The 11898-nt window shown below is 40.0% G+C and overlaps 1 protein-coding gene and 1 long non-coding RNA gene across 4 annotated transcripts; one reads left to right on the forward strand and one right to left on the reverse strand.

Moving 5' to 3' along the window:
• Positions 1-352: 352 nt before the first annotated feature.
• LOC124850069 lies at positions 353-1418 on the forward strand. The gene is made up of 3 exons (XR_007030875.1): positions 353-541; positions 621-1251; positions 1335-1418. It is a non-coding gene; the product is annotated as an uncharacterized LOC124850069 (long non-coding RNA).
• A 5750-nt stretch (positions 1419-7168) lies between these two features.
• LOC118309931 (putative RNA polymerase II subunit B1 CTD phosphatase rpap2) lies at positions 7169-11311 on the reverse strand. 3 transcript variants are annotated; one of them, XM_035632594.2, is made up of 7 exons: positions 9921-11311; positions 8504-8619; positions 7995-8093; positions 7840-7905; positions 7670-7758; positions 7541-7576; positions 7169-7348 (listed from the first exon to the last, which is right to left on the reverse strand). In XM_035632594.2, exons 1-7 carry the CDS (start codon positions 9967-9969, stop codon positions 7246-7248), a joined length of 558 nt encoding a protein of 185 aa, XP_035488487.2. In that variant the 5' UTR covers positions 9970-11311; the 3' UTR covers positions 7169-7245. The 3 variants fall into 3 exon arrangements, with proteins under 3 accessions (XP_035488487.2, XP_035488489.2, XP_035488488.2); XM_035632596.2 differs by having other exon boundaries at positions 8504-8609; positions 9921-11302; XM_035632595.2 differs by having other exon boundaries at positions 8504-8612; positions 9921-11300.
• Positions 11312-11898: the final 587 nt, after the last annotated feature.

Consider the following 11898-nt stretch of genomic DNA (forward strand, 5'->3'; position numbering starts at 1 on the left):
TTAGCAAATAACTATAGTGACTGCAAAATAATCAACTTCCATTTTGATGAACAACCAATCACCAATGATCTACTGGTTCCAACTTCTCAAATGAAAGAAAAAGTATCTGTTTTATTATAAAATGACATTGGATGTGTTTGGGTTGTGGACCATTGGTCGAGCTGCAGTTTGAAAACACCAGCCCGTACTCTGCGAAATTGTGATGGCATTTTTCACTATTTAATGACTTGGAGAAACTAACAAAATGCTAAATTTTTCTAAATATTATTTTTTTTTAAATGTTTGAATGGACATACATTACAAAAAATAAATCGGAATAACATTGCATACATGAAAAACAACAACTAGGAAATCGTTTCGGCACCCAGATCAGCCTTGCCCTGCTGAAGAGGCCTGAGAGGCCCCTCCCCCCAGACTGATGATCTTGTCAGCCTCCAGCTGGGTCAATTAACAAGCAGCGTCAGCTGTTTAAAACCCACCTGGAACTCAGTTGACGCTCACAGGCCCAGGGAAACGATGGAGAAAGCTGTTGTCATTACAGGTAAGAAAGCTGGTTTATTGTGAAGATCGGTCGATTCATTGAAGTCAGATCGGGTGATATCCAACATCTTACTTCCTAGACATGAAGAGCTTTGAGTGTTCGTCTCCATCGGACCTTGACAAGAAGTTTTTTGAGGAACAGAGTATGATGTCTGCTTTGTCGCTGGAGCAGCTGTCCACATCACGGGGATCGAATGAAACGGTAGCCGAGGGATCTGACGCCAGGCTGTCGAGTCTGGCGTTTCTCTGCCTGTCGGCAGATCCCATTTCTCCCACTCTGACGATTTCAGTGAACAACTTGAGCACTCAAGAGAAAGACGGTTGTCAACTGACCGTTCCTCTACAGGGAAAGTCCTCCACTCCTTACATGCTCCTTCAGAAGCAAAAGAAGGCTGGTTTCTTCGACCAGTCGTTCAGTGATCTCACTGCCTCTCAAATTTCATGGGATGTGTCCGTGATTAAATGGGAGAACAGCCCCAAACCTTGCATTGAGTGCAGTGCTCTGGAATCAACATGGAGTCCAAAACCTCAGTCTACAAAACTTTAATTAGCTGGAGTTTCTCCCTGATTATGTCCTAACACACTTGCATGAAGAAAATTCAGAACTTCAGAAGGAAAAATTATGACTATACATGAGTTACATCCTCTGCACTCACCATGTATTATGAATAAATAAAAGTTGATTTTAAAGCACTGGATCAAAATGTAAAGGTAAGCAAATCAGTTAAGTTTTAATACATTTTATTGTATGCTATACCTGCAAATTAATTATTTTTTCTTTTTTGTTAATACAGGATCTATGGGAGGACTCATATCGGGAGCTTTGGCTAAAATGTTTTTAAATATTTGAATATTAAATAAAAGTGATTCTTATTTTATTTTGCTTGTTTATTTTTAAAACATATTTTTCCATAATTTAATACCAAAGGGGTTATAAAAACTACTCAAATTCATAGTTTCTAAGCACAACCCAGTACCATGTTAATAACGTTTAAGTTCAACAGCCTCTTTACCTCCTTTACTAGAATATAATTGTTTACTTGGTCATACAACAGGTATAACTAAAAGGCAGAGTTAAAAATATAAAGCATGTTTCTTGAATCCACTCAATGGAGTGAATTGTGCTTCAGTGTCCACCTCGTGCTCCTGCAAGGGGTAAGTTCAACTTTAAATAGGGAAAACTAGGGATTGAGTTTGTTGAACTCTACAACCTGGATGAAAATGTGTTCCAAGATGTGCTTTGCATCCTTCTGATCTTTATCCAACTTTGGGGTCATGCTCACGCGAATGGTGTGATATGCACGAATGCAAATCTGGGAAATTCGCAGGGGGTCCATCGCTAAAGTTTAAATTGAACTCGATCGGGCGACATTCGCATGACGTGACAGCCAATGACCGTTGAGAACCTCCCTCCTCACTGTCCATGTATCAGGAATGGAGGATCACTACTGTCGCTGTGAACAGAACGACCGGGTTGCTATTTGTATCCTGACTGGGTGAAGAAGAGTTCTCGGCAGTGAGACGCAGTTAGCACAACCATTTTGTGTAGCTTCGCCAGAGGCACTCCCGTCTGCCCTTTTTGCTTCAAAAGTTTATGTTGCATGTGTTGGTTGGAGAAAGTAGAAGGAAGATCGCGCGAATGACACGAGCACAAATTTGTGGTTGCGACCAAAGTCGTGCAAGCAAAGCAATGTGACAATTCGCATCGCGTCCAGTGTGTATACCCCTTCTCATGCTTAATGAACTGAGTTTTTTAAAAGCCGCTTAGACCTCGGCTTCTCTGGAAACCAGAAATTCAGGGTTGGTCCACTCAGAGTTGGTTAAACTTGCTTTCTGAAATACACTACATTTAACTTTGTTTAAAGCGCTGAACTTACATTTTATAGTTGTGCTAGGCGCACTTTCTCAGAAGAAAAAGTTTCATCTAGATCAAACAGGTCCAACATGGGTGGAGGTAAATCACTTAAGGCAGGTGGAAAGACCTCAAAGATGAGGCAAGATCCACTTCTAGGTTTAAATTTGCAGGGCTTTAATTTGCAGATGACAAAAACTGACAAGTATGGAAAATACTGGAACACCAATGCAGGACTGTAACTTACAGGAGGTTGGAAGGTGAGGCAGCCGGGTCTCAAATTGTGGTGTGAACAGTTGAGGTGGCCCATCTTTGATAGTAAGCTCTGCAGAAAAAAATTATCCCCCTCCTTTTTTAAGCTACGAAGATAAACAGCTGTAATGGTGGAATGTTTTCAGGTATATTTTACGAATTCTCACCTAATGACTTAGGGTAAAGTGCTGGTAGACAAATTTAACAGACATGTCAAAGAGAGAGTTGAAGTCCCTGGGGTTTTCGTCACCCTCTTGTAAGCACACACTGAGCTGTTCTGACAAGCACCCCGTGTCTGGCAACATGGTGTAATCTGTTATCTAGGGGAAAAAACAAGGCAACATGCACGTCAGATAGCTTAAGAGACAATGTTAATGACGCCGTTCTCCTATCGAGTATACTTCCTCACATGAGGGTCTTCTGTTTCGATCTGGTTCAGCTGAATATTATCAGTCATGAGCCACTGGAGCACTGGACACATTCAGTGTGGCATAGTATGGGTACACAAATTGGGGAGCCCTACACAATCAAAGCAAAATTCTCGTGTTCAAAATAGGCTCCCAAATCCTAGCACAATGTTATGCTCTATGTAAGTGATGTCTATATGAAGGCAAATATCTTATTGTATGGTTTACAATATTTTCATCTTCTCAATGATTTCTCCCCTAGAAGAAAGTTGATGTTTGAGTTCTTCCCGTTCAGGGAGCATCACCAGGACGTTTCCTCCTCCATCCAGGTAGTGCCTTAGTGCCTCCAGCTGAGACAAAATGGGGATAACTGTCAAAAAATATACTTGTGTGAAAACCAGTTAAAAACCATGACACTTTCACCTCGCTTGAGTATTTAGTTTCACCACATTACTTAAAAATAACATAAAATAAGCACATTCTAAGCTGACAAAAGACATCATGTCTGCATACATCACCTCAGATTCTGTGAACATCTCCCTTGGGCCTGCAGTGATCCACAACTTGACACCCTTCAGCTTATCCACAGACAGCTCTTCTTTCATACTGTGGGACACCGTTTATTTTTGCAGATGGACATTTTCCCAAGAAATTAACACAGAAGCTCCAGAAAATTGTTCAGGTAGCCATAAGCAGCAGACAGGTTAGTATTCCAGCTCAAAACCGTACCTCTGAATTTTCTATTGAGCCAAGTCTCTTCTGTATGGATTTATATCCATTGTTCGTGGTGAAAAGTTCTCTTTTTGAAGCATTGAAGACCAAGGAGATGCGCGGTTCCTTCTCCATCATTTATTTGGTTTACTCACTAAAGGTGACAAGTATCCATTCACCTAGAAACAGGTATTTACTCAAAGTTAGATCCAATATATTAGCTGCGAAACTGTCCTTAAAGGGCCCATATTATGCCCCCTTTTACACAAGTTACATTGGTTTTCAGGTGTGCGCACTACATGTCTTTGCCAGTCCATGTCAAAACACCTCAAGGATCAAGTCACACAGCACCCTCCTCTTTCTGTATAAACAGCCCTGTAAGACTATGGTCGATTCCAGCGCTTTCCTGCTCACTCCTCGCCCCCCTCCCTTTGTGTACCGCAAAGCTCCACCTCACTCCTCCCCGGGTCTGCTGCGCAACTACGGCGTTGCGCTGCCATGACAACAGTTGCACCTGACAAGGCACAAACACAACGTAGAGACCCGGGAGGCACAGCGAACACGTTCTCCATAATTACACACAGAGCACATTAGGGCTGGGCGATAAAACAATAACGATATGTATCCGATAGACACGTAATCAATATCAATAGAAAATGTTTCGATCATTTTTTTTCCTCGCTGGAAGAAACAGGAGCAAAGAGTCGAGCTAGCCCGGCCGGCCGTGAGCTACCCCCGGACGGAACACTTGTATTGTGATAGTTTTCAGCCATATCGCCCAGCCCTAGAGCACATACAATCTCGAAAACTGACATTTGCCTCCTCCGGAGCTTCGCCTCGGACAGTTTGAAAGAGATTGGTTGCCAGTCCGGCGTTGTACTGGCCTAGGTTGGAAAACTTATCCAATGAACAGTGCTTGGCACACACCCAAAGGTTTTTACCAACTGTGGCTGGAACATTTCCATCAAAAAATGATGCAGTCCACTCAGCTCTTGCGTCCTCTATGCTGGGAGTCGATGTAAAGACTTATGTTGGTCTGTACATCCAACAACAGAGCAAACATTATTATATCTTTTGGGCATGCAAGCGGTCGTCGTTCGCTTGCGGGGAGAAAATTATGGCGTAGACGCGATCTGTTTTTTCGCACTTCAAAGGGGGAGGTGCTGCTCAGGTTGGGGGCGTGGTCGCCCCAGTAGCAGGAGTCAACTTACGTCACTTGACACCCGGGCTGTGAATGGGTCGTTTACAGACCGTCTGCACGATCAACCCAAACCACGAATCAACGACTCATTGTTTTTTTTCATTCTTCGTTGCCTGGCAGACACCCCAGATAACCAAATATACATGGAGGCAGGCTGAAAAGGTGCTTGGAGCATAATATGGGCCCATTAACACAGTATTGCTAAATTAGCAATACAAACTAAATTGTACATATGAAAAATAATTAAGTTAATCAGATAATTATGATAAACAAAATAATTGTCTTACATCAAATTGCAAACATAAGTGGCACCACCAAACTGTCAAACATAGTTTAGAAGCTAGTGACATTAGCTGTGTAGCTAAAAGCTTGATGTTGTCATATTAGAACAGCGTCCAATGCCAAGTTCTTTTCTTTTCATTTGATTTTAGATACAGCCAAGATAACTGTTCGATTAGGACACTCACTTACACCTGTGGCACCACATTACATCAACAAGATCAAAGGTGTTTCTCAATCTATGTACTTGTCTGTACTTGCGTTCTTGTACTTGTGAAACTTCATTAGTCGCAGCCAAAATACTGTTCCAATTCAAAGAACGCATTGAGCCAAGTACAGTCCAAATGCCTGGATGTTCTTCTTGCTACGCCCCCTGGGGATAGAGCTCAACAGTAAGTTGTGGGAGTGAAAATCCAATTCATATTCTCCATCAACATTTTGATCATGCCATAATGCCGGTACCATCCAGGTCTTACGGGTAGGGATGCCGAAAGAGTTTGTATGTGAGTTTGTATGTTGTGTATGCTCTTCAGAAACTTCATACAAACATCAACAAAAACATTCTGGCTTGTATTCAACTTTTTCATAACTGTCATAGTTTCCAAAATATTCAACATATATGCGGTTTTTACTCCATTGAAATGAATGGAGGGAATATTCAAAACACATATTTTCAAATTTTTCATGCATTTTCAATTCGCATCTACTCATTCATACTTTCAGCTACAAACTCCATTCAATGACTAAAATGTTCTCCATCTTTTAGACATTCAAGGTATCACACAACCTTCAAATGTCATCAAAGCTTTTCAAAATAGTCAACAATTTGTAAACACTTTCAGCACTTAAACAATAGTGTGTATGTGGTGGAATGTTCACAGCTAGTGTGGGGTAGTTAAAAGTTAGAATGGAGAAAGCTGGAAAATTATCTAAAATTGTATTTTCAATTCGCTATCATTCCCTTAATATTCATGTTTTAAAGGCCTTTATTATAACGCCATTGCTCCAGTGCTTGTCACTGACTAAGCCAGAATTATGTCAGGTAATGTTAACACAAGTGTTTCCCTTCCATAAACTTAATAATTAAGTCTCATTCAGGTAGATGCAGTGGTTTTTAAAACCAATATATTATATCACGCGAGTAGATTAGATACAAAGTCAATGCAAAGATGCGACTAGACACAGATTTTGCGTCACTGACGTCGGGTGACGCGAATGGCGCGAGGAGCGCGACGCGAATGGCGAGAAATTTGCCTAAAAATGGTGACACGTTGACGCGATAGATAATTAGCGTTGAGATCCTCCCTGCATCCCTGTCGACATGGTGGAGGATAACAATTGTCGCTGTGTGGGCACCCCGACACGAGTTGCTATTTGTATCGTGACTGAGTGAAGGAGAGGGCTTGGCAGAAAGGAAGCGAGGAAGTTGGACGTTAGCTATAGCCTTAGTTAGCACAACCACTTTGTGTGGCTTTCCCATTCATTCCTGTCTGCCCTTTTTTTCATTCAACAGTTCATGTTTACATATCATATTAAAACTATTTGTTAATTACTCATAAGCTTTGTGGGATAATCACAGCAAAGTGTATGTTTTTCTGAGGTATTAGGGATGTTCATTTTAGGTATTTTTGTAGCTACCTTATGTACACTGGCTGCCTGATGATGTGATTTAAAATCTGAAGTTGTTTATAATACAGTGGAGATATGACATGGTTCATATTGAATTTGTTTGCCTGTTGAGGGGTTGCTCTCCCTCTCTGCCTCTCTCAGGCTTCATGCTGCTTTTACAGATTGTGTTGTGTCCTTTTAGTGCTGAGATGCACAAATTACAGTACTTGAATTAACACCTACGACTGTACTGTAGAGTTGCACTGTTGACTTCTGTTGTGTGTTGGTCATGTTAAATAAAAAGTGCATTCATGTAACTGCTTTGGGGTCAATTTTTAATGTTAACATTAATATTTTCTGTCGCTGTGGCTGAGGCCACAAGCAGCTCAACACTGCTAAGAACTGTGAGGCTCCTCGGGCTGAGCATTTGGTGAAATCTCAATGTCCTTCTCTTTGAGACTCCTCTGGGACAGCATCATCTTCTCACTAGCTCCCTCACTGAACAGACACACACACATACACATGTAAGGCTGAATTAGTAAATCCATCATTACGCTTATATTGCACTCGACAAATGACACCATGTATTTAATGGTTAGTAGAGTCAGATCTGCAAAAATCTCAGATATGTTGGCATTTAAAACATGCAGTTCTTTATTGTGGAATGCAAACACTGAAGTGAATATATACCCATTTTCTTTCTTCATCAGTTTAATTTCTGGGGGGCTGTCAGTGAAGGGAGGTGAACACATGATTATGTAGAAAATGACTATATGCAACAATCACTTCATGGTTTACAAAGGAGTCGGAGAAACATACCTCTCATGCGGTCTGAGCCACAGAGGTGTCTTTGATATTTGTACTTCAAACGCTTTGGAGGCTGTGTAACAGAAGTTACTACAATGACACTAAAACATAAAACAGGATGGGTGAAAATTTATTTGAGCATTTCTTCATATATAAATGTTTTTGAATGTAGCAGTACTTACCTTGCGCTCCGTCATGTCATACACTCTATTGGTCTTAGTACAGATTTTATACTGTTGAGTTGGCATCTATAGTAAATAGTACAAAACAGATTAAAAGCATTAAACAGAATGCACTTCAAACAAAGGATTCCAAAGACTTATACAAAGGTTCTTACCTTGCCCAGTTTATTTGGACAGATGGGATAACCACACATTTTTGCAATCGATCTTTCCTCTACAGCATCTCTGTAATTAGCTCGAGTAATGAATTTGGCCTGTGAAGAAAGGAGATTGAAAAATGAACTATATTTATACAGCGCTTTGCCAGTCAGCGTACAGGAAAGTCACATTCGCCACTGCTATTTATCGCTATGCGGTCACATTCAAACACTGTCTGAAGAGCAATTTAGGGTTAAGTGTCTTGCCCAAGGACACAACGGCATGTGGACTGGCGGAAGCTGGGATCGAACCTCCAACCTTCAGGTTGGTGGACGAACAACTCTACCTCCTGAGCCACAGCCTACTAAAAAAAAATAAAAAATAAAAAAATAGTCTGAACACTTAAAGATTATACCTCAAGAGTAAAAAACTTATCACACTACAGGGGAAATAGCGAGTCAGGGGACTTTAAATAGTAAATAACATGGGAGGAATATATTTCTATTCTCTTTCACTTAACACATACACAGTCAACCAGGAAGTCTTCAGCCACGCTGTCCTCGAGAAGACTCTCCACTACCTTCAGAGCTCTTTTCTTCAGCTCCATCCTCAGCTTCTCCTTCAACACCTCTCTACTGACATCAACACAAAGAACATAAAAAAATAATGATAATGACAAAACTTTAAAGGGCCCATATTATGCTCCAGGCACCTTTTCAGCCTGCCTCCACGTATATTTGGTTATCTGGGGTGTCTGCCAGCCCACGGAGAATGAAAAGAAAACAATACACGAAGGAAGGGGGGCGAGATGTGAGCAGGAAAGCGCTGGAATCGACCGTAGTCTCACAGGGCTGTTTATACAGAAAGAGGAGGGTGCTATGTGGCTTGATCCTTGAGGTGTTTTGACATGGAATGGCAAAGACATGTAGTGCGCACACCTGAAAACCAATGTAACTTGTGTAAAAGGGGGCATAATATGGGCCCTTTAATAAGATTAACACTTTCGGTCAATGGCCAACATGCGACACTACCATGTTTTCCACAGAAGATAAATCACTTTTGTGTGTTTTTACCTAAGCTGCTACATTAACGTTTGTTGTACAAAAAAACATATCTAGCGTTAGTGTGAATTGGGTTTAGCCTTATTTCTGAAGACTGTGTGGCTGTAAACATGTTTAAAAAGACTATTATTGGTGTAAGAGATGAAATTATAGGGAGAAACTAAACTATTTTGGAGGTTTTAGAGGAGGCTCTCCCTCATCTCCATGGTATTTCTGTTTTCCACGGTTTCAACTTTGACGGTTTATGTGAAGCAAGTTATCCAATTTTCAGAACTTGTCCGTTGGCGTAAATTGATATGTGACTCAGGATGGTGACTCAGGTAGGGATCATGATATGGATTTTGATGAATGGACTCCAGTTTATAGTGGGAGAGGCCAAGGATCGGGGGAAAATAGGCGAGATGAAGGTGTTTTTGTGAGTCAAGGCAGTAAAAGAGGATTGGAAGAGAACTATTCAGAACCGGGGTGAAGTTATTTAAATATTTGACATTCGTCTGTTTGGAGTGCTGTTATCTTCATTAGCTCTGTGTCGAAACCTCGGTTTCTCCCAGTTTTGGGATATGATGGAGAGCTCATTTAGGAAGATGTTTCACACTTTTGATCAAATTAAAAATCACCAAAGATGATGAAGTCGAGAGCGCAAGGAATTCAATGTCTGGCCAGTGCACCTGTCACTATCGTCATCGTTAAGGACGACCCATTTTAATTTTCAATAACTTTTTCCTTTTTCAAAATAGGAATCTCAAACCTCTGCCATTATACAGAGTGACTGCACTTTAGTATAGAGCTCAATAGGGTCCCGGAAATGAAAATCACATTTGTGTTCTCCATCAACATTTTGATTATAAGCCATAATTTCGTAACCATCCAATTTAGACTTACCACGAGGTATGAGATTGTGAAACAATGGTATGTGCACCTGTAGCAGCATCAACTCCCTATGATATCAACCATGTTTAAAGGAAAACAGGTTTTATTCATGATGTGGGATTCTGAGAGGATTTACTACCTGTTACATGCAATGAGATCATAGGAGTGTTTGCCTTTGATTGCCTTTGACCAGTGTTGGGTGTAAGATTACTGTAATCAGATTACATTTTTGTGTAAGGCAGTAAGATATTGCTGTTGTAGCTTCAGTAATCACATTACAGTTACTAATTAAACAATTATCTCATGACGTGAATTACTTTAAGTTCTTTAATTATCTGTATAACAGGAAGACAGAAAAACAAATCAAATGTCCCTTTTCATGTGCACTGACGCAACACTTGTCTGACATCCCGTGACATGACTGTAACATTGGCTCAAGACAAAAATGGCAGAGCAGTCCAGGGAGTCTTTTAAGGGGTGGGGATATGCACATTACCTTGAATTTGTTGCGCAAAAGGACAAGAAGAAAATTAAACTGTGCCCAGACCAGAAACAACTGTCCACTGCTGTGAGCATATCACAAATCTGAATTTTATTTTGAATCATTTATAGCATGCTACCACTGCATAAAGAGATCTAGTGTATGTCCTCCTTATTAGAACAGGGATTTGTGGGCAGATGTAGGGTTGCACTTGATATTGTTAATTGGCATTTAAGTGACAGTGCATCTCAGGCTATGTTACAAAATAATGCAAAGGTTGTGTGACTACTAGTGTAATGACTTACTTTCAGCAGTGAGTAATTAAGTAAGAAATTACCTTTTTGAAAAGTAACTAGTTATATGCATTACATTACTTTTTTGAGAAACTACCCCAAACTGCCTTTGACACACACACACACACACACACATGTATAGCAGACCAACAAACTAAAGCAATTAACAGAAAACCTCCACTTGTACTTTTAATTTTTTTTTATCATTACGCATAACATTAAACACAATGTATTTGTTAACAAGGTTAAAACTGTCTGACTGCCTCTATTCATATATTTTGTCAGCATATCTTTCATAGTTTTTACTACTGTATAGGGCAGAACACAATGAGAATGTTGTTCGTGGCTATGGATTAACAGTACATTTTGTTTGTTTTTAAACTGAACACATTGTTTTAATTTGGATTTATTTGTTGCCCAGTATCTGAATTAAAAGAACTGGTCATTCTTGTACCAAAATTTCTGTGTGCTTTAATCGGTACAGGGATTTTATTGTGTAGATTCCTGATAAATCCTTTGCAGATATCAATAAAATATTCACTTTTAATGAACAGCAGGTTTCAGTGATATTTTTGGGGGTTTTGAAAAGTAATACTTCATACACATTTATGTGTAGCCCACCTATCCCTATTTTAATCCTGATAGGCCTACAGTGCTTTAATCCAGTTAACTTAATTCACAATAATGAATCTTTTAGGTAATGTTATCTGAGTAACTGTATTCACTGTAAAATGAAATGTAACCTCACTGTTATTAGTACACTGAAATATTTAAGCAGAACTGTACTAAAAACACTAACAACTAACAACGAAATACTACAAAATGTACCACTTTGTCAACAATAACTAATCTGACAAGTGCTTAAATATTTCTACCCAAATAAATACCAACCATCACAGAAGTATCCATTTTAGAAATAATTACCATCTACCTTTTGAAAATTGAATATAAACAAATGAAATAATATTCAGTCTTTCTATTTAGGTCTTCTTTCTAAGCAGGTTACCCGTATGACACTTTCAGATCACTTGTAACTCAAAAACAAAAAAATTCAGTGGGCCCACACTGCAGCACATCGGTGAGGAGCTCTTCATTGAGTATGGCTTCAGCGTGGATCAGCTGATGGAGCTGGCTGGAGTCAGCTGTGCCACAGCTGTCACACGGGTGAGATCTCAAGCAAGACTCTTATTTTGAAATAAATAGGACTGTTTAATGT

This window comes from Scophthalmus maximus, chromosome 6, assembly GCF_022379125.1.
Source record: "Scophthalmus maximus strain ysfricsl-2021 chromosome 6, ASM2237912v1, whole genome shotgun sequence".
In the NCBI taxonomy this organism is placed as follows: domain Eukaryota; kingdom Metazoa; phylum Chordata; class Actinopteri; order Pleuronectiformes; family Scophthalmidae; genus Scophthalmus; species Scophthalmus maximus.

Excerpts from the sequence above, each read along its gene's own strand:
- LOC118309931 (XM_035632594.2), bottom strand. The coding sequence starts at position 9,969 with ATGCTGCTACAGGTGCACATACCATTGTTTCACAATCTCATACCTCGT. Across the intron at positions 7,759-7,839 it reads ATGACATGACGGAGCGCAAG|TGTCATTGTAGTAACTTCTG; the intron begins GTAAGTACTGCT and ends TTTATGTTTTAG. Across the intron at positions 7,577-7,669 it reads TGGCTCAGACCGCATGAGAG|CCCCCCAGAAATTAAACTGA; the intron begins GTATGTTTCTCC and ends CTTCACTGACAG.